The sequence below is a fragment of the Pogonomyrmex barbatus genome, unplaced genomic scaffold, assembly GCF_055798465.1.
Source record: "Pogonomyrmex barbatus isolate J1 unplaced genomic scaffold, ASM5579846v1 scaffold7, whole genome shotgun sequence".
NCBI classification, from domain to species: domain Eukaryota; kingdom Metazoa; phylum Arthropoda; class Insecta; order Hymenoptera; family Formicidae; genus Pogonomyrmex; species Pogonomyrmex barbatus.
This window is the reverse complement of record NW_028297171.1, coordinates 1,853,699-1,876,814: the sequence shown is the minus strand read 5'-3', so window position 1 is coordinate 1,876,814 and position 23,116 is coordinate 1,853,699. Positions and strand designations below refer to the sequence as shown.

At 34.6% G+C, this 23,116-nt stretch overlaps 1 protein-coding gene and 1 long non-coding RNA gene across 2 annotated transcripts; one reads left to right on the top strand and one right to left on the bottom strand.

The window, feature by feature from the left end:
- Positions 1-10,639: 10,639 nt before the first annotated feature.
- Positions 10,640-14,550, top strand: LOC148934880 (uncharacterized). Its single transcript, XR_016140931.1, has 5 exons — positions 10,640-10,852; positions 11,142-11,247; positions 11,564-11,682; positions 12,105-12,346; positions 14,062-14,550. It is a non-coding gene; the product is annotated as an uncharacterized LOC148934880 (long non-coding RNA).
- Positions 14,551-19,845: 5,295 nt separating this feature from the next.
- LOC148934879 (uncharacterized) lies at positions 19,846-22,847 on the bottom strand. The gene is made up of 5 exons (XM_089083292.1): positions 22,490-22,847; positions 21,465-22,373; positions 20,597-20,954; positions 20,181-20,478; positions 19,846-20,070 (listed from the first exon to the last, which is right to left on the bottom strand). Exons 1-5 carry the CDS (start codon positions 22,845-22,847, stop codon positions 19,846-19,848), a joined length of 2,148 nt encoding a protein of 715 aa, XP_088939418.1.
- Between the last annotated feature and the right edge of the window lie 269 nt (positions 22,848-23,116).

The window sequence follows — 23,116 nt, the reverse complement described above, 5'->3', positions numbered from 1 at the left end:
GGCCCGATAGTGCCAACTCTAATATGGTCTAAGAAGATCAGGGCATTATGCCAAATCCTCGCAGAAGAACAAGAGGGATGCTTAAAAATAGTACACCCTCTGCAGGACGGAGCCGCATTCTTCAAGCTGGTTGTATCACACGAGAACGGTTACATGCAGTTGAATCTTCGGGACGCTCTCGTAAATTTAGGATATGCACGGATCGATAAAAGAGTCACGGTAAATATTTATCCATCTGTCGAAATTAACAAATGTAATCATATAATGCGAAATACACTAGCAATATAATAATATTACTAGTAGCTTTCAGGAAGAACCATTGCAATTCCATTTTAATTAAAACTTAACCTTAAGTAAGCAGCTTTAACATTAGATATGTATACCTTTTTTCCTTTCTACTACCAACAATTAAATTTTATAAAACAGCCTTGGAATCAGCCTTCTATAAAATCCCGATGCATTTTACTCCCACCAAGCATTACTATCAGCAATCGGTTGTCAGTCAATCCGAACTTATCTAAGAATAATATAATAGTGCCGCATGGTCTATCCCATAAGAGCAATGCACATAAAAATAGCGTGCATCTTCGCGACCAAATGAAAATCAGTAAAACAAAGATTAGGAGAGCATCAAAAGGGATTATGTGTGCATCCATATGTATATATGTTTTTCTGGCAAAGACAGAGTGTATCCACACGTGGGAAAGGGATAACATCTGATGACTAACTTACTTGATGACTAACCTCTAGCGTTTTGTATCGGACACGTACCACCTGGGATAAATCTTTCAATTCTCTTGTGTTTCAAATAAACTCACTTTATGGAAAGGAAAGAGCGTGTGCATTATACAACTATTAAGTAATTAATACAACAGTAATAATAAAAATAATAAATATATAATAATAAATAATAATGATAATAAAAAAAAGGAGGAGGAAAGAAAAAATATATATAATAATAGCACTAAATTAATTAATTATCCTCTGTATTAAATTTATTCTTCTTCCTTCAATACCTTTGATATATGTATCGATACATTTGAATTCTGTAAAAGGGAAGAATAACTACTTTTGTTCAAATGCCTACAAAAAAAATATATATATATATTATAAGTATAATGATGTAATCGTGTAAAACAATTTCACAGGAATATATGTATATGAACACGCAACAAATGAATAGAAAGAGTAGAAAAGATATAATAATAACTGTTACGTCGTGACGACTGCACGATTCTTCTCTTTCAAGTATCAATTATTAGAATTTAATTAAGCGGATAAACGAGAGACACATGTTCTGTTATTCTGTTAGATCGCGACGGTTACGCAACTGATCTCTTCCAGGGATCGGTTTCTAGAATTCGGCTAAGCGGATAATCCCTATTATCCTAATCGCGGAAGTACAATGATGTTACATCTTGACGACTGCACGATTCTTCTCTTTCGGATATCAGTTATTAAAATTTAGTTAAGCAGATAAACAGATGACACATGTTCTGTTACGCTGTTAGATCGCGACGGTTATGCAACCTTCTTCCGAGGGTCGATTACTAGAATTTGGCTAAGCGGATAATCCCTATTATTCTAATTGCGGAAGAACAACATGTGTACAGATGTTTTCCTCAACGAAATCTCATATATATATATATATATATATATATATATATATATATAGATAGTGCCCCTAAAGGCACGGAGCGCGCACTGCTACTTCTTTTTTTTCACGCGGTCAGAATAGTTTCAGTCCGTCAGTTTATCAGTAATTCAATCAGTCGGTGTCAGTCGAAATAAATTTTTTTACCAAGTACAAGTGACCAAGTTTCCTGGCGACACCGCTTCCACCTTCATCATCTCGCAGGTCCCAAGTCTCCGGCATTCCAGAATAACAGTAAGTTTGACTACACATAGTAAAATTCTCTAATAATAGTTTTTGGGTCTCTTCTCCTTAGATTTTCTCATTTCTCCCTTACATCCTTTCTATCCTCTGCCTCTTTATACTTCTACTCCCTTTTTCTTTTCCTTTTTTCTTTCTTTCTTTGCTTGGGCCGTCGAACCCTATGCGTTGCGGAGCACTCAGCAGGTTCATGGCCGCCGAATAATTCGGAAAATCTATTCTTTTTTTTCTCTCTCTCCTCTCTTGCAATTTTCTCTTTCCCTTCTTCATTTCTCTCCTCCGTCGGATCTCTCGGTTTCCTGAAATATTTCAGAGATAGCCTTAAGGTTTACGACCAATGACATTTCCTTCATATTCCAATTAATCCATTTCTTCTAGTGAGATCTACATCATTCTCTCTTTCCGACGCTCAGAGACGGAGGCGAGCCCTAAAGAGGCTCCGTTATCGTCGCAACAAGCGAGCTCGTCGATCAGCCAACTACCTCTCGCCTGGGACATCCGAGGTTTTTACACATGCTGAAGAAACCACGAGTTGTTCCAGCACAAGATCTTATTCATTATGCATGTCTTCTCCGTTCTATTCCCCGATTAGATCATCCGAATCTGGGTCACCCCCAGATTTCAGCCGCACTCTTCCCAGAGCGCCATGACACAAATTTCCAATATGCAGATTTCCGCACTAAGAAATCTTTGGACGAGTTCTGCGAACTCCGGACTCCTTTTCCTCCTTCCCTAGACCTCACCATCAGAAATCCGACCTCCTCTCCGAAACAACTACACACGGATATCAAAATATAGATTTAAATATATTAAACAACGTAGGATAAAAATATCAAAATATAGATTAAATATATTAAACGTAAGATAAGAACGTAAGATAAGAATAATTAGAATGTAGACAAACATACAAATATAATCGAATTTGTACACGAAAATTAAATAATACATCCGTAAATTTTCTAGAACATTTATATTATATGAATTTCCGTATATAACACCTTCTTTTTTATTATTTTATCAAATGTAAATATACCTTCAGCAAATGTACTTCAACACAAAAAATAATGACGCGAATTTGTAGTTAGTTAAACTTGTAATTGCTTTTAAAATTATTATATGTAATTATATGTAAAATTCAAATTATTTATCGTTTTAGTTATTTCCTTCCTCTTTCATTCCCTGTCCCAAGATTCGCATATGGTCCTGTCCCTGGCAAAAGAAATTAAATTCTCTTGCCTAAATTACGGACCGACGGACGCACGTCACGCAATCGAAGTCATAGCATCTTTTTCAAGACGTTGACTCGCACTCGTGGATCTGCACAGTTCGTCCGACTCGTAGGGATACCTCAGCGCGCCCACCTGCGAGAGAGTATTTGGAGTCCTTCCTAGCCTATCCATTTTCAAAAAAAATATTTACCTCGGGCTGGACGTAACAATAACTATAATTAATACTTTAAGAAGCTGTTTCTTATCGCTGCATCAAGAATTTTTCAAAAAAAGGGGGGGAGAGAAAAAAATAGAATATCTATATATATTTATAATTAGGGAAACTTAAAGAGAACGAAAGAAATTACATACAGAGCCCTTTCTTTCCTTCTTCTTTGCGTTGAAAAAGCACAATAGCATCTATTGAAAGAGAAGAATCATTACTTTTATCATTATTACTTTTCAATGCAAATATCGTATACTCCCGATATTTGTCTGAGATGGGGGGAAGGGTATTACGTCGTGATGACTGCACGATTCTCTTCTTCGAGTATTAGTTATTAGAATTTAATTAAATGAATAAACGGATGACACACGGATGTTCTGTTACGCTGTTAGATCGTGACGATTACGCAACTGATCTCTTCCGGGAATCGGTTGCTAGAATTCGGCTAAGCGGATAATCCCTATTATCCTAATAGCGGAAGAACGATATGTGTACAGATGTTTTCCTCAACGAAATCTCACACACACACACACACACACACACACACACACACACACACACACACACACACACACACACACACACACACACACACACACACACACACACACACACACACACACACACACACACACACACACACACACACACACACACACACACATATATATATATATATATATATATATAGCGCCCTTAAAGGCACAAAAAGCACTGCTACTTCTTTTTCTCATTCGGTCAAAACAATTTTCAGTCCGTCAGTTTTGTCAGTAATTCAATCAGTCGGTGTCAGTCGAAATATATTTTTTCACCAAGTGACCAAGTTTCCTGGCGACACCGCTTCCACCTTCATCACCTCGCAGGTCTCCATTCCAGTTAGAATAACAGTTTAACTACATATAGTTCTCTAATAATAACTCTCTTCTTATATTTTCTCATTTCTCCCTTATGTCCTTTCTATCTTCTGTCGTTTCTCCTTACATTTTTACTTCCTTTTCTCTCTCTTTTTCTCTTTGCTTTGGCCATCGGACCTCTCGAATTCCTTATGCGTTGTGGAGCACTCAGCAGATTCATGGCCACCGAATAATTCAGGAAATCTACTCTTTTATAATTTTCTCTTTCCCTTCTTCATTTCTCTCCTCCATCGGACCTTTTGGCTTCCCGATGTATTTCGGAGATAGCCCTAAGGTTTATGGCCAATGATATTTCACACTCCAACGATTACTCTCACTTATCCATTTTTTTCAGTGTTTACATCATCCTCTATTTCCGACGCTTAGAGACGGAGGCAAGCCCTAAAGAGGCTCTATTATCGTCGCAATAAGCGAGCTTGTCAACCAGCCAACTACCCCTCGGCAAGGACATCCGAGGTTTCTACACGAACTGACAAAACGAGTTGCCCCGGCACAAAGCTTTATTCACTTGATATTTCGCCTCCGTCCTACTCTCCGATTAGACCATTTGAGGCTGGGTCACCCCCAGATTTCAGCGCACTCTTTCCGGAATGCCATGACCCGGATTTCCAACATCTATATTTCCTCACTAAGGAATCCCTGGACGAATTCTGCGAACTCCGAACTCCTTCCTTCCTGATCGTAACGAGAAAAAATGCCGGAGTTTTCTTCCCCTTGCTGATATTAATAAGGGTAATGCCCAGCGTATTTCACGATATCGATATCGTTCAAGTATAATTGTCTATTTCACACTTCTCGATATTTCAATTAATTTTGCGATCTCATAGATCGGCTCCTTTTTCAATTTCTTTATTATTAATTCTCACAATTTCTTTCTACATACTGAAACATATTCATGAAGAGATATTCTGAATTGCATGCAGTACATTTTATAATAAAACGTATTCTGCGCCTAACGTAAATGCTAAAAAACATCGTACGTTATGCGCGGTAAATTGTAATAAAACCTATTTTGCGCTTTGCGCAGTTAAATACTAAAAAGCATTCTGCGCTGTGCGCAGTAAATTGTAATAAAACGTAAACGTCACAGTAAATGTGACAGGTTGGATTATTTCCTTACGCGAACATATGCTTATCTCTCTTCGCGCAGACAAAGATGTATCGAGATTGTTTTTAAGAGATTCATTTTTCCATGCGGCAAAATCTGTTGCAGTCGTTCAGTTATGGTCGCACGTATCATTGATTGAAACTTGCGAGATTCGTAGCATTATTCGTTTACTTGTTATTGTTTAACATCTATTCTGTAACCTATGATAGCTTCGCGCAATAAATACGTATCATTCTGAATTAGAGAAAAGTGATTCTGTGAGTAAGTTTTACGTTTGTAGCAGAAAAAAAGAGAGGGAATATTTAAATGAATAGTCGAGTGAACAGTCAGGTGAAGAGTCAAGCGAATAGAAAAAAAGTAATCAAGGCAATAAATAATGGCAAATATGAGAAATAAATTTTATGATAAGTGCATGTATAAAGATTGCATAAATGACCGAGTGTCTCATGGAAAACGTATATATAAATTTCTGTTACAAACAGATGCCAGATATCATTTATTTAGATACAAAATTTATAGATACAAAATAGTGGTAAGTTTATACATGTACATATTATATATATTTTGGAATGTGAATCGATGCGTATAGGAAGATTAAAGATTTGCAGGCTAATTATTAGGTTCTAAAAATATATGATCGTTTTGTTACTTAAAATTTACATGTCCTGACTAGTTTGAGTCTCGAGATCGAATGTCGACCTTCCTTTCACATGATCAATTGCTCAAATAACATTTTTGATTCGAGATGTTTCTACCCGCGTTAAAATATTTTTCACAATGTTATGATCCTAAATCTCATTTCCATTTAAATGTATTAACAAAATTGCGAATTATTTCCTTCTCCGATTTCCCGTGTCGATTAAACTTATTTAATCTGCATGCTAAGAAATTCGGGAAGATGCACCTAGACACTCAATCTCTCAACGCAAAACGATTACGCGAAATCTCTATTTAAAAAAACAATCGTCATATTTGTCTGCCAATTCCGCGTAAATAGTTAATGGTTCGAGGTATCTCAACTATGTGTGCGTGTATATGTGTATATGTGTGTTTGTCTAATGACCCTGCATTCGGCTTTAAGATCCGTGGCGATATGTTCGCCATAATATATATATATATATATATATATATATATATATATGTGTGTGTGCGACTGTAACGGAATGTTAACTGCAACAGATTTCGCCGCACGGAAAAATGAAACTCTTTAAAACAAATGAAAATCTCCATCTTGATCTGCGCGAAGAGAGATAAGCATAGAAATAGTTCGCGCAAAGAAATAGTCCAACTTGTCACATTTACTGTGGCTAGAAAGTGTCTATGCGTCTACAATTATTATTGTAGCAGTTACAAAAATTTGTGTCCGAGCATTGTTTTTCGGTTTCCCCCAAAAAATATCAATACTCGATGAACATAAATAAAAAATGTAATAAAATTATAAATACAACATGTTTGATTATCCTTTTAATTAATTAAATAAATATATATTAATTCATCTGTTGTATTTCAATTATTGCTTTATGACAATTTTATAAATGTAGACACTTCTTCAAATTATTAAAAAAATTCGTTTTATTTTTCATTTTCTTATTATCCTCATTATAACTTTTATTACTTTTACCTGCAAAAATTTTTGATTACACGAAAAATATATATTTTATTGCGAAATTTAACATGATTTGTCTGCATGGTTTAATTTCTCTATTTATTTTATTATTACTTTCTACTGCTTCAAGAAATATAATCATCAACATTTTTATTTCATTACTATTATAAGGAATACTAATTTAGAAAGATGATCTCCCAGTCCCATTCGACGTGCTGGATTGTGCGAAGATCATTTTATTTTAGATTCATTTAATCCCAAAAGTATAAAGAAAGGATTAAAAAGGGATGCAGTGCCAATTCCATATTATTTAAGTGGCTCTCAAAACAATTCCAAAGAACCTTCTAGAAAAAGAAAATTTCAAATAACACAGAGTCTTGTCTAATTAAAAATATGAGGCAACTCCAATCTGAAAATTTAATGTCAGTTACGCTTATTTCCAAAAACATAATAATAGAAAAGCAATTATTACAAGAGCTTCCAGTAAAAAAGTATAAGCCATCACGTTTACGTTTTCATAATTCAGACGAAGAAGAAGATATGGAATGGATGAATCTTGAGGCATCTATGCATGAAAAAGTTTCGACAGTTATTATGCATAATGATGTAAATAACGAAAGAGAAGAAAATAAAAAGAAAAATAAAGGAAGTTAAAGACTCTGACATTATAATTGAATCTTTGAAATTTGAGATAAATTGATTGATTGAAATCAAGTAAAATATCGCTTACGTATCGCTAGAAAATGTAGACTGTCAAAAAGATCACAGTCAAAGAAAAAGATGGTAAAAAAATTGATACACGAACAAAATCTGCATCCTGTTGCAAAAGCAATGATAAATTTGCAACTACATACAAGACGTGCACCATACACAGAAAAGGAAAAAATTCTTTCAAGACAATTATATTTCTATTCATCTTCTGCATTCTGTCGCTTAAGAAAAGCGGGATGTAATTTTCCTGAACAACGAACCATTAGGAGGTGGCTAGAAGAATTTAATATACAACCAGGATTTTTCGATTTTATATTTGAAAAATTAAAAGAAAAAATTTCTCATATTCCGTTAGAGGAAAGAGTGTGCGCTTTGAAATACGGGAAACGAAATATCTATAAAAACTTATGAGAAATATTCATTTAAATTAGATTTAATTGAAGGCCTTGTTGATCTTGGACATTTAGGAAAATCATCAGATAAATCTAAATGTGTTCTGTTCTTTGTGTTCTGTTTAGACAGTTTAAACGTGCATCATTCATCGGCGTCAACCTCTAGCATATTTCTTACCGAGAAAGTGCATGAAAGTGGAGGATATAATAATATTAGTGAAAGAATGCCTAGATAGATTAAATGAAACAGGAGCTGAAGTGCAACTTCTAACATGCAATCAAGGCACAAGTAATCAAAGTGCTTATGGTCAACTGGGCATTAATACAGAGAAACCATATTTTACACACAATGGGAAAACATATAATGCTTCATTTGATTTTCCACATTTGATAAAAAGATTGGCAAGTTTCTTGAGGACATATACAAACCTTTACTGTGATGGAAAAATAGTTGCATCATATTCAGATTTCGAAATGACGTGATCTATCGATGCTACAATGCTACAAAAGGATGCTCAAATCTATTATCTCACATTACAGAAACGCACATTCATCCAAACAATTTCGAAGCGATGAACGTTAAAAGAGCTTTCCAATTATTTAGTCATACTTTCGCAGCTGCGATAAAAACAGCTGGTCACGAAAAAGAATTAAATACTGAAACATGAGAAGCAACTGCCGATTTTGCAGAACATTTGAATAATATTATCGACGCTTGTAATAGTTATAGTATTAAAGTCAGATTTGGCGGAAAACGACCACTGTCCTCCAAGAATCCTGATTTAAATATTCTGTTAACAGATTTTACTGATTGGTGCTCGAGATCAAAATCACCAAACAAAATAACACAAATTCCTTGTTTTAGAGGCTTTGTTTTAACTATACGAGCGATTGTTGCAACCTATGAGAGACTTGCAAATCGATTTGAAGGATTTGAACTTGCAACAGGATTGTGTAACCAAGATTCGGTGGAGCACTTATTTTCTAAACTTAGACAACGCGGAGGGTTTAATCCAAATCCAACGGCAGAATAGTACGATTATCCATTAGACATATACTCTCAACAGGATATATCCAAATGAGTGACAAAGGCAACGTTCAATGTCCAGAAAGTGAGGCTCTTATCACTCAATCAAGTCGTCTAAAGAAGTAGAAAAAGTCGTGAGCAATACAAGTACTTCCATTGTAGAATATGATAACTTTGACAGCGATTTATTTTTGGAAGATGTAGAACTTGTGGAAGAATATGTAAATTTTGAAGATATAGAAAATATAAATCCATTGTATGGTTATGATGAAAATGCTATTGCATATTTCGCTGGATTTGTGGCACGACGAAGTTTTACAAAAACTAATTGTGAGGATTGCTGCAATGATATGATAAAAACTCCCATGGATGATGCGACAGCAAGTGAAAAATATATAGAATTTCGAGAATACTCAAATAAGGATGAAGATGCTCCAACAGTGACAAAGTTAATAAGACCAACTGCAGCGTTTACAAATATTACAAAAACACAATTAATGACATTTACACGTATGTGGCAACATCATTGGGCATCCAATCGCCTTCTTCAAAATATTGTAGCTGAATGTGTGCATGTTACGAATCACGCTGGATGGTTGGATATTAATCATAAGTGTTATAATCATCGAATGGAATCTTTGAAATATATGATTATTGTAAAAATATATTCTCGTACGAGATACAACAATGCAGAAAACAATACTTCGAATAGAAAAATGAAAAACATTTTGAATAAATAAAATAAATAAAATAAAAAATGAACGTTACAGTTCATAAAATCCATAAAAAGAGAATAATCAAAAAATATTTTGAGCACCATTTTATAAGAAAAGGAGAATAAAGAAGAAACATGCACTCACGCACGCGCGCGCGCGCGCGCGCACACACACACACACACACACACACACACACACACACATACACATGATGTAGAGATGTAATAAATTTATAAAAATATGAAAGAAAAGAAAAGGTATAAAAGGGTGAGGACACATTGTCGATTGATCGATTGAATAAAAAATTTTTAATGAGTGGCTCATTCGAAAATTCCTAAACATCGGCTGATGTGAGTAGTGTGTCCAATTGAAAATGTGCGCATCTGGGGCGCTCTCGTAAAAAAGATGAAGAGAAAGCAACATATCAAGAAATTAAAATTTAAGTGAAAAAGCATCTAAAATATCAAACGAACTATATGCCTACAATTTACTGCGCATAGCACAGAATATCTTCGATTATATTCTACTGCGCATAGCGCAGGATATTCTTTAACATTTAATTGCGCAAAGCGCAGAATACGTTTTATTACAATTTACCGCGCAGAGCGCAGAGTACTTTTTAATATTTAACTGCGCAAAACGCAGAATACGTTTTATTACAATTTACCGCGCAGAGTGCAGAATACGTTTTATTACAATTTACCGCGCATAACGCACTATGTTTTTTAGCATTTCACTGCATTAGGCGCAGAATATGTTTTATTACAAAATGTGTTACTGTATGCAATTCAGAATATCTCTTCATGAATATGTTTCAGTATGTAGAAAGAAATTGTGAGAATTCATAATAAAGAAATTGAAAAAGGAGTCGATCTACGAGATCGCAAAATTAATTGAAATATCGAGAAATGTGAAATAGACAATTATACTTGAACGATATCGGCAATGATACACTGGATATTGCCCTTACCGATATCAGCAAGGAAAAGAAAACCTCGGCGTTTTTTCTCGTTACGATCAGGAAACAAGAATTACTGAAGCGTTTGTAAGGTATGTTTCTGAAACATCTTTTTGATTTTATAGTAAAAAATAAGGACGTTGCAATTAATTAATTGAAATTTTTACCTGATACTTCGATTTTTATATTTGTATTGAGATATTTTTTAAGATATATGTCACAAATTGATAAATTGATTGTATGACAAATTTGATAAATCTCATACTTCAATTTTCTACTGTGAGTATATTATATTTTTATATTTAATATTTATATTTAATAATTTATATTTAATATATTATTTGTATATTTCATTAATGTACATTATTTTCTTGTTGACAGATTGGCAACATACCGTTTCGATTGCAGCTGTGAATTGGTTGGTTTAAATAAATTCTAATCTGGGAGATGAAATGTATTTCTCGCCTGTACAACAGCTATTGGAATAGTAAGTGTTTTGGGTTTTTTAAAATAAGCATTCCTAAAACTTGCCATGATAATCTAAATAGCAATTGATATAATAATTTATTTTTATCCCGAGAAATTTTTTTTCTGCATCGAACAGTTTGCCTTCTTGCAAAAATATACTTTTTTTACATAAAATACTGCTGCAATTTATTTTTCAGATTTGCATAGTATACTTGATTTAAGATAAAGATTGACTAATATTGAAAAATGTAAATATTTATATACATATAGAAATACATAAAAATTTGAAATTATATGTTCTTTGCATAAAATGGAAATTAATATTTCTTTTATAGTTCCTGACAAAAGGGTTGGATAAAATCTAGATGCAGTTTATGTCCGATGTATTGGAAGCAAGATATCTCACTACATCCTTGTAAAACTCCGTATTGTTAGCAGAACCAACCTTTTGCAAGTAAATTGCTATCTGTACGCGATATCACGTGACTTTAATCAATATCATAAAATATCTAGGTTTTTTTTTAAACATTAACTGTGGTTTGCGCAATCGGAAATCTAGTAAATCTTCAAATATTCTAAACGCAAGAAAAAAGATAATTACTTTAAACAAAAATATACGTGAAATAACGTTTACATAAAAAACAATGTATTAATAATTCCAAAGACTGTCGTTAATCTTAAAGATAATTAATTAAATCGAGTAACATTTCTGAGGAAAAGTTATTAGATATCTAAGATCCTGCCGAGGGAATTATCCGTATCCCTTTCGGTTGTTGAAATATTCTCGATTTATTTTATATTACATATCTTTATTTAATCTTTATTTAATTTGCTACGAATATTATTGTTGTTATATATAAAACATTGTCATAATAGATATACAGCGATAGATACAACAAGGGAGGTTCGAGTCATTATGCAATTGGAAGAAATGAGACAGAAGATCGTTCTTCTATCGGCCAGCCAAAGCGAAGACGCTAAGCGTGACATTTTCTTCAGTGTGCGTGGTTGTCAAGTTTCTCGGCATTGTTGGCTGACCACGTGTATCGCTCGATCACTTCATCAGTCGATTGTCAAATGTCAAGCTTCGCAGAGAGAAGCCTTTCATCGTCAAAAATGTAAGTAAATGCATCATTTGCTCTTTCCTTTTATTAGAATATTCCAAATAACACGCGTGTCTAAAAGGCATCTTATAAAAGCATTCTCACAGAAAGCGTACGAGTGTAATATTTTCGATCTAGCGAAATGGATTTTTGTTTAATACACTGTGCTTGGACACATTCCGCGAATACATATACATTACATATATCTACATGTCATTTTCTTGCTATTGCTGTTGGCTGTTGACTTCAATTTAGATTATTTTAAAATTAAATTTAGTGCTATATAAGAGAAAGGAAAAACATTTACAAACATTAAATCTTTTAAACATCATCAAGCCGTGTTATTTGAAATATATTTTAAGATTATATTAAGTCACACACACACACACACACACACACACACACACACACACACACACACACACACACACACACACACACACACACAAATAACCATGGCTACGCGAAGTGCAATGTGATGTAAATTCATTTGCATCATGTACGATTTGCGAAAAAACTATTGCTGGCGGTTTATCGCAAATCTACCGTCACGCTGAATCTAAAATACATAAGAATAATTGCGAAAAGTTTGATGAAACAAGCAATTTGAATGAAGATTGTAACATAGAAATTAGCGAACTGTTTTCGTCCTTTGAGGAGCGGAAAAAATTCGCGGAGATTCGATATGCTGCTTTAATTGCTGAAAAAAATATTTTACACGAAAATGCAAAAATAATACTTGATTTTTTTAAAGACGTAGGCAATGATTCTACGTTTTGAAAAGCATGACTATGAGTCGACAAAAATGTACGAATATAATTACGAACGTTTTATATCCAGTTGAAACGGATCGTGTGATAGAAAATATTCAAAATACAAAATTTTCTATTTTTATAAATGAATCAACAGATATTTCTAGTGAAAAATGGATGACATTTCACGTTCGATACGTTCATATTGAAACATTAGAAGTTCATTCGCAACTAGTAAAATTAATTGATATCGATGCAACAGATTGCAGCGCAGAAAAATTGTTTAATGCATTTAAATATGAAATGTGGAAACTACAAATACCTTTTTCAAATATTATTGCCTTGTCATGCGTCCGTTATGGTCGGAAAACATTTATCTTTCAAGAAAAAATTGAAAGAGATGTGCAATAATGTATTGACATTATCATGTCCATGCCATTCTGCTTCATTAGCTTCGCATGCCGCGTATGCTAAGATATCTCAAGCTTGTGAGGAATTCTTGAAAAGAATTACAAGCTATATAACTTGTAGTCCCAAGCGATGATCTATTTTCACCGAATTAAGTGAATGTTTTGAAGAAAGGACTCACAAAATTGTAAAGTTATATAATACACGATGGCTTTCTCACCACGCGTGTATCGACAGACTTCTTCAATCTTGGAATATGATACAACATTTTTTGAATGAAATGATCGTGAGCGAGAAAGGTACATCTGCAGAAAATTTGTTACGTGTCATGCAGAATGTAGATACAAAAGCATATTTAGCTATTCTTAAAATATACATTACATTTTTTTAATGTATTTAATGCATTTTTCCAAGCTGAGCAAACGAGAATACATCTGTTACAGTCAAAATCAATTGATTTTTTAAAAGAAATTTATACAAATTTTTTAAAACCAGAAATTTTGAAACATTTGCCAAATATAACATTTTGTAAGACAGAAAATCATAAATCTTTAAATGATATTTTTTTAGGATCGGAGTGCGAAGAACATCTTCATCAATTGGTAGAGGATGGATATGCAAACATTGGTTGCAACTGTTCGAGAGAACTGTACATAATTGCAGCCGAAGAAATTTTCAAAAGATTATCAGTAAGTGATACATTTTTATCAAAATTACAAATTCTTTTACCACATATAGCTTTATTGAGTACTGATAGGGAAACATCATTTCATGATTTTTATTGCTGCAAGAATGGGTGGTTTTGAAAACGATTTAAAGAAAGAATGGTTTGCCTTAAATTTAGATTTTTCAGTAACAGAGAAACAAGATTTGTTAAAATTAAATTTTGATAATATGTGGGAGGAGATTTTACAAAGACAATATTTAAATAATGAAACCAAATAAGAGCCCTCCCCATTTAAGAATCCTCTTGAATTCTATTAGAGCACTCCCAAATTCAAATGCAGCTCCGGAAAGAATATTTTCTCTCTTAACAGATGTTAAAACAAAAAAACGAAACAGATTATCGTCGACTACTGTAAATGCCATTTGTGTATTGAAGTCAGCATTAAAAACAAGAAACGAAACTGCTTTAAACATGAAGCTCGATGAAAAGCATTTATCTTTTATGTCGACAGATAAATTATATGTTACTTCTTCGGTAAAGCAAAAGAAAAATTTTCACCTACATGCTGCAGACGATATTGCTGGTCCATCTTCGTCTAATATGCAACAATAAAAAGGATAATTGTTTGTGTTTCATCAAATGCATTAAAGCATTAAGTTAAATAAATACTAATAATAATAGTAAATACTAATAATAATAGCAATAAGTTTAAATAAATAATATACAATATCTGTAAAGAACATCGCATCTACGTACAAGACTTTATCTTATTTTAATGTGCACATATTATACTTGTTACAAAGATAAATGTGTAAAAAATATAATAAAAAATAAAATTAAAAAATATAAAAAATACAAAAAAATACAAAAATACAAAAAAATATAATAAAATTTTTTATTTTTCTAATTTTTCTGTCTTCTATCTTCTTATATCTATTCTTTATTATTTTCTAATTACAGATATAACTCTTTTCTAACAGATATAATTTCCATTTTTTTTTAATATAACGAACATTGTATGTCAATGTTATTAATATAATGCTTATAACTGTAAGCGCTAAAGCGAACGTAGCCTATATCGTAAAGCGCGATCGTTTCGATGGTCAGAAATCAGAATCGAACAGGCTAGTTGTGAGAATAAAGAGTGAAAGAGTCAGGACTAGATTTGCTAGCCTCGTCTATTACCCGACGGCGGCCGAACTTCCGAACTCTCACGGACATGCTTTTTCTTTGTGTGCGGCATCCCCATTTCCTGACTCTCTCATGACTCTCGTCTTGAATCTAGCATCACTGCTTCCCGGTTCTTCTTTGCATGTGCCATAGATACCTTCGTTGAATGGGACGGACAGTTTTGTCTCAAAAAATTCATCACGCATTTTCGGTGTTGCTTATACAGTTTTTGTTCTGCCATAAAATATTCAATTTGCTCAATACGTATCGAATCGTGGCCTGTTGGCCAACCGTGTTGGCTTCATAAGAAAGCCAATAAGATAAAACCATGATTAAATAAAAAAAAATAATAGTAGTGGCACGTGCCATACGTAATTTTTCGGTGTTCGTGTGTGTGAAAGTGAGTAACTTTATTGTACATTGTGTATTACATCGTGAGTCTTCTGAATTAGGATAACTAAAATTAAACAAAATGACTGAGCATGTGAGTACGTCTCAATCTGAAATAGAGAATAAGATGCCATAGCCGGTATATTCAGAAATTTTTACTCGAACCTAAATTGAGTAATGACAAAAATTTTGCATTTACGTGCAAATTTTGCTTAGGCAGAAAAATTATTCACGCCAATAGAAGTTCTTCAGCCAATTTAAAGAAATACATAAATGTAAGTTTCGTTTATTTTTATTAGGTGTACAAAAAAGTTCTGAGCTTTAGATTTCATACAACCGAAATAACAATTTAAATTTTATATATCTTCCCGCCCTTTTGCGGTTTTAAAGCGTTGACATTTGGCCTTCTAAAATGCTATACGGTTTGGCGTTTGATGCACATAACCTCAAAAATCAGTAGTGTTCACGATGGCAATAACAAAAGAGCATATTCGATTTTCCATCCACTTCGCGTTTCATCTGAAGAAAAATGCTGCTGAAGCCACTGCAATGATTTGTGCTGTATATGGAGAGAACGCTGTAAGTCATACTACATGTAAAAGATATCAAAAATTTCGCTAAGGAGATTTCAATCTTGAAGATGAACCGCGTGCTGGACGCCCTCAAAAGATTGAAACGGACGAATTGCAAACACTGCTGGATATAAACTCTGCGCAAACTGAAAAAGAGCTTGCAGAACAGTTTGGCGTTACGCAGCAAACCATTTCCGTACGTTTACACTGGGAAAGGTTCAGAAGGAAGGCAGATGGATTCCGCATGAATTGTCCGAAGACAACAAAAATCGTCAGCGTGACACTGCACTCACTTTGCTTTCAAAGTTCCGGAAAAAAGATTTTCTACACAAAATCATTACAGGCGATGAAAAGTGTATTCTTTATGATAACCCTAAACGTAGAAAATCATGGGTTGACCCTGGTCAACCTTCGACATCGACGCCAAAGCCCAATATCCACGCCAAGAAGGTTTTGCTCTGTGTCTGATGGGATTGGAAAGGTGTGTTGTATTACGAGTTGTTGTACAACCAGGTGAAACAATCACGGCATACCGCTACCAACAACAATTGACCAATTTGAGCGATGCATTAGAAGAAAAGAAGCCATTTACTGGCCAAGGACGTCGTAAAGTGATCTTGCTTCATGACAATGCTCGACCACATGTTGCGAAAGCGACTCAGGATATTTTTGCGTTAGACTGGGAACTTCTCCCGCACGCGGCATATAGCCCAGACATGGCCTTCAGATTACTATCTATTCCGGTCGCTGCAGCATCGTTTGGCTGATACACATTTCGTGAGATTTGAAGAGATACGAAAATGCATTGATGACTTTATCGCTTCGAAACCGGTGAGCTTCTATCGTCACGGAATTCGCAAGCTACCCGAAAGATGGCAAAAGGTCGTTGATGCAAACGGGGAATATTTCGCTGATTAATATTTTTTTGTTTGTTTTTGAATAAAGATTGAATTTTACAAAAAAAAGCTCAGAACTTTTTTGTACATAAATAATATAAATAATATGATAATATTAAAAATAAGATGTTTAATAAAAATATTGTTTTAATGTTTTTTCAAGATTAGTTTTGTATAGTCAAAATGTAAAGAAAAACATTTTTCTATTTTTGATTGAAAAGGACACTGTACAAATTTATACGATTTGTATATTAACTTTGAAAAACATATTTTTATAATTATGTTTTTTATAATTTTACAATTTTACTTTTTCATAGATCTAGCATTTATAATAATTGTTACATAACTGTTTGCTTCACAATAATAATTTTAATATCTATCTATATCATTGTTTTTTTTAATCATTCTCATTTCTATTGCTTTCCTTTAACATAATTTTGATAGGAAATCCATTTCAAAGTGCATTACGCATATATTTAAAGAATTAAAATATCTTTATATATATAAATGTATAATGTACTTTGGAATGGATAACTTATTAAAATTATTTTTAGAAACAACAGCAAGAAGAATAATAAAAATAATGATAATATACGCAGCATTAAAATTGTGTGTGTGTGTGTGTGTGTGTGTGTGTGTGTGTGTGGTGTGTGTGTGTGTGTGTAAAATTATATATACATGTTGTATATGTATATATAAATTTATATTTGAAATTTTTGATAATTGCAAAATTTTAAAACTAAATATAATCTATTTATTATATAGACATCTATTATTATTATCTAAATTATGTTTATAATTTTTGAAAAAATATAAAATATAATGTCTGAGGAAAATATTCAGTTAGAAAAAATAAATATTATATTTAGTGGAATATTTTCTTAAAGCTAATTCTTTTCAAGTTATTTTTTTTTATATTTTATTTTTAAAAAGTGCTACAAAAAATATATAAAATATCTGGTACACTATTTATTTTTTTTGTAATTTTGCAATATTTTTAATAATTTAATTAATATTTTGTAATTTTAATATATTAAAGTATATTCATAATATATATTAAAACTAAATATTAATATAATTAGATAATAACTGAATAATATATAACACTAATTAATATCTAATTAATATAATATCAAAATTACACAAGTACATTTTTTTTGTTTTTTTTTAGTACTTTTTTTTAAGTTTCCAAGGAATTACACACTTCATCCATATGTTCTACATTGAAACTTGCAATATAGAATAGTAGGTATAGAAAAGCATAACACGCAAAAATGCAAAGCTAAATTAATAATTTAATAGATTCTTTTTTTATACGAAATAATTATTTATTATACATCAAAATCTTTTTCATCAATATCATTGAGTGAATATAAAATTCTTGGCTTTTTTTAAAAGATGGCTTTTCTCTTGTTACATTGTATTAATATTGGCAGATACTAAAATAAATTATACATTGTTAGAATGATGATGTCAAAAAGCTATAAAGAAGTTAGTACTAGTTGAGTAATTTACAGCTATTTTGTGTTAGCATAAACAAATCTAAAAAAAGAACATTTGCATGATTGTAATATATATTTTGGAAAAAAATAAAAATAGTAGATGCTATAAAAAATATTGGCAATTTTCAAAATGCATAACCAACATTTTTTAGAGCATTTTTATTTCTTTCTAAAACTCTGTTTTATTTTTACTGTATATTATATGCAAATAATTATATGCAAATCTTTCTTTTTTTGACAGGAGCGTTCCAGATGCACACATTTTCAATCGGACACACCACTCATATTAGCTGATGCCAGGAATTTTCTAGAGCTACCTATCAAAAATTTTTTTATTTAATCGACCAATCGGCAATGTATCCACTTGGACCTCACTCTTTTTGACTTATTTTTACTGACATAAAAAAGAACTATAAATTGATTAAATGATATCAATTTTTTTATAGATTCTTGATATCATCTTATTAACAATATATAATTTCCTATGATATTTGCCGATGTTGATACATTATAAAGAGCAATCTTATCTTTTCAAAAGACTCAAGAATTTTGCAATTATCTAATAATGTAACAAACTGTACAAATTTTAATCTATGTATTTATCTTTTTATAAATATTTTACAATTTTTTATAAATACTTTACTATTTTTTCTTCTAAATATCTTCTTAATTCTATCTTTTTTTTTTGCGAGAGGAGGAGAAATGCATTTACGCGCTTCTGGAGGTAACCGTTCTCTCCAGGGAGTGTGGGACTCACTTGCTGGCCAAGTACTACCCACTAAAAAACCATCCTCTATACGAATACAACACTAAAGGTTTACGGATAGAACCCCGGGACGCCACAGGCACAACTTCAGGGCCCATCCAACCATGCTCGTAAAACCGAAGCCCAACAATTACGGTTATTAATTAACTTCTTTGACTGCTACAGAAATCCAACACTCGGACATCCACACCACCACTAGGACCAGGGATCTCAGAACCAGGAAGGGCGAGAATTCACGTCGCGAGAAGAGGAAACGGAATCAGGTGAGAACCAGTTCCCACCGGACCCCATGACAGGCGCGCACATGCGGGAATGCGGGAAACGCGATCCGCCATGCGGGGGACAGATGCGACCACGTGACTTGGACCGGGCGATCGGCATAACCGATCCCCTAAGCCACCATGACCAACGCACCCTGTCTTCGTCTCTCCGCATCTTCCTTGAGAGACATGATTTCACCTATCATTGATTCTATCCATTGCCACTCGTCTCGTCCCGATAACATAGATTCGACGAGCGTTCCCTCAGATAATCTTTTCCCGAGTCTTTGCTCAATTTCTTCGCGCATAAGACCATGCCTCACAACGAAACACCGTGTGACCAGCATCGTCCCGTCCTGCAGAACAAAATTCGCAACGCTTTGTATAAAACTTTTTAATCCTATATAAATATAAACTAAAACAGCCATGATTCGTCAATGCTTGCGTCAATCGATATGACAAAAACCCATGAGTTCTGGATAACCTCTTCTAAGTGTGGAACTACTAGTTTTCGGGTGTACAATGCAGCATCGTCCGGAAACATTTCAGTCAACATTTCTTTCCACTCTGTAATTATGTCATTCTTAGCTCTAAGTTTAACAACATTTCTTGCTTGATGGGTAAGCTTACATTGGTGTCTAAATTCTAATTCCGAAATACGGTCATACACCTTTTTCCTGCTCCTGGCCAAGATGGCGAAGGGAGGAATTCCCGCTAAAAGCAGTGACGCCGTCAACGATACCGTACGATAGGCCGAGATAACTCTAATCGATACACGCCTCTGTATACGATTAATCGACTTTAGATTCCTCTTAGTGAGGACTTCATCCGTGACCCATATCGGCACCATACAATAGTATGGAGTGCACTACGCTGGTGTACAGCTTACGCTTGTCAAATTTAGGACCACGCAGGTTGGGCATCAAGAGGTCCAGTCGCGATAACACTCTTTCCGCCTTTCCCGATACCATCTCAAAGTGATGAGTAAATTTCCATCTATTGTCGATTACAATACCAAGGTACTTCATCCTATCAGTTGACTGGATAGAGACTCCATCCACTAAAAAGGTGAGACTTTTATCCTTAATGCTACCTGGACAAAACAGTACAGCCTCCGTCTTAGAAGGAGCAACTTCGAGCTCTAGACTTTTAATTTTGCTTGCCACTAAATCACAGATTAAGTTCGCTCTAGAGGTCAACAAATTAAAATTCCTACTGCTAACGATGATCAACGTGTCATCTGCAAAGCACAAAGTGTAAGAACCATACGGCATTCCAACGCTCAATACACTGTCGTATGTGATGTTCCACAACAATGGGCTCAGGACTGAACCCTGAGGAACACCACATGTCACTGAGTGCTCTGTGTAGCGGCCGCTCTTCTTAATCGCTAAGATGCGACGATCAGTTAGGTAATCCATTAGCACACGTATTATGTACAACGGTACCTGCTTTTAACGCTTTTATAATTTGCTTCCAGGCCAAAGAATTGAATGCATTGCGGATATCCAAGTCGATAGCCAAGCAATACTCACCCTCACTAGTATGATTTCGGATTATACGCTGCATCCTAATTATCGCATCGTTCGTTGACCTACTAGACCTAAAGCCATATTGTTGAAGAGACGGCTCCGGAAGCCTCCCTCCAGATGGGAAACTATCCTATTAAACAATATACGTTCGAAGATCTTCCCTATGTCGCTCAATAGGCAAATTGGACGAAAAGACGACGGTGAGTCGTCCAACTTACCCGGCTTTCGCAGTAAAATCAAGCGCACTCGCTTCCATTCGGAGGGGAATACGCCTTCCCTCATACATTTATCAAAACATTTAACAAAACGCGTCGAGTCCAACGAGTAGTAAAGCCTTAAAATATGTGCCGATAAGCCATCCAATCCTGGAGCCGCCTTGCGAGAGCAGGACTTCTTTATTGCAGCTGTAACCTCATCTTCGAGCACTGCAGGAATAGTCTCGTCCAGAACCCCAAGTGCATCCTTATTCCATTTGATGACCATACGGGTAGGAAAGAGCGATCTCACCACTTCGCCGATCTTGGCAAAGGACAAATAATCAGTGAAGCATTGTATTCCGAACCTCTTTTTCATTATTGCCAGGTACGGCCTACCCCAAGGATTGGAGTTTATTTCCTCCAGTAGCTCATTCCAGGCCAGTTTTTGAGAGCGCGAGATCGCATTTCTTATATTCCGAGACCGTTGACTATACTGCAGCCGGAGGTCTTCATATTGCTGCGGATTGCGGTCTTTTCGTCTTCGAGCTGTGGTTAGCTTCCGTCGTGTTTGAATACATAGCCTGCGTAATTCGGCTATCTCCTCATTCCACCAGTAGGTGGAAATCCTTCTTATGTGCACTTGTCTAGATCTAAGCATTGACAAGTCGCAGATACGAGACAACAACCGAGTGAGCGAATGAGAGAAGTCATTAGCTAAGCTCGTAGGATCACACAGTACATCAGCACATCTAAGATATTCGTCCTTGAACTTGTCAGGATCGACTTTGTCCGGATTCCAGCCTTTGCGCACCAAAGTATTAAATTTTCGCGGCTCAAAGCGCCCAAACTGCCAACGCATGTATCTGTGATCCGAGAAGGATACCAGATCACTCATCAACCTCCATGTAAAGCCGTCTCGTACTACCCTACCTGAAACCAGGGTGAGGTCAACGATCGATTTCCCCTGGTCTCTTTCGCAAGTAGTCTCGAGCTATTATTAGCCACAACCAGACCCGTCGAATCAAGCCACCTCTCCAACAATGTACCTCGATCGTTGGTAATCGTATCACGCCAGCTCGTTGATCTCGCAAAATCTCCAGCTACGATAACTCTTTCCATCGGGTAGAAACGTACCAGATCGTAGAGGTCGTCCAGAAAGCCACCAAACTCCTCAAGAGGGCGATTAGGAGAGAAGTAACAGCTAACCATTAGATGGTCATTAACTTTAAGGGCTGTAAAGCCATTCCCAGATTTGATTCTTGAGACAGAGGAGGTACCAGTAACATCGAACAAAAGGATTGCGCTTTTTTCACAGGCAGACACATACCAATCTGTTCCTCCTTCAGTCCTGTATGGCTCAGAGACAAAGACCAAGCTAATTCCCATCTCTTTCACATAGTGCATCATGAGATCCTGTGCCCTCTTACAATGGTTTAAATTTATTTGCAAGGATTTATAAATCATTGATTTCCATTTCTATCATCTTGTTACAATCCTCCAGTCTCCGCATCGGTTTCATCTTGTCAGGGAATTTCAGCGCGTGATATCTATTGTTTCCCAACCTATGATCTGATTGAAGGCGGGCCTCGAAACAGAGAATACACTTCGGATCACGGTCACAGGAATTTGACAAGTGTCCTTTTTCACCGTACCTATAACAAGTACCTGTTCGG

Excerpts from the sequence above, each read along its gene's own strand:
- LOC148934879 (XM_089083292.1), bottom strand. The coding sequence starts at position 22,847 with ATGCACTATGTGAAAGAGATGGGAATTAGCTTGGTCTTTGTCTCTGAG. Across the intron at positions 20,955-21,464 it reads GATTTTACTGCGAAAGCCGG|ATGACACGTTGATCATCGTT; the intron begins GTAAGTTGGACG and ends TGTGCTTTGCAG. Across the intron at positions 20,479-20,596 it reads AAATTTGACAAGCGTAAGCT|AGTTATCTCGGCCTATCGTA; the intron begins GTACACCAGCGT and ends TGTATCGATTAG.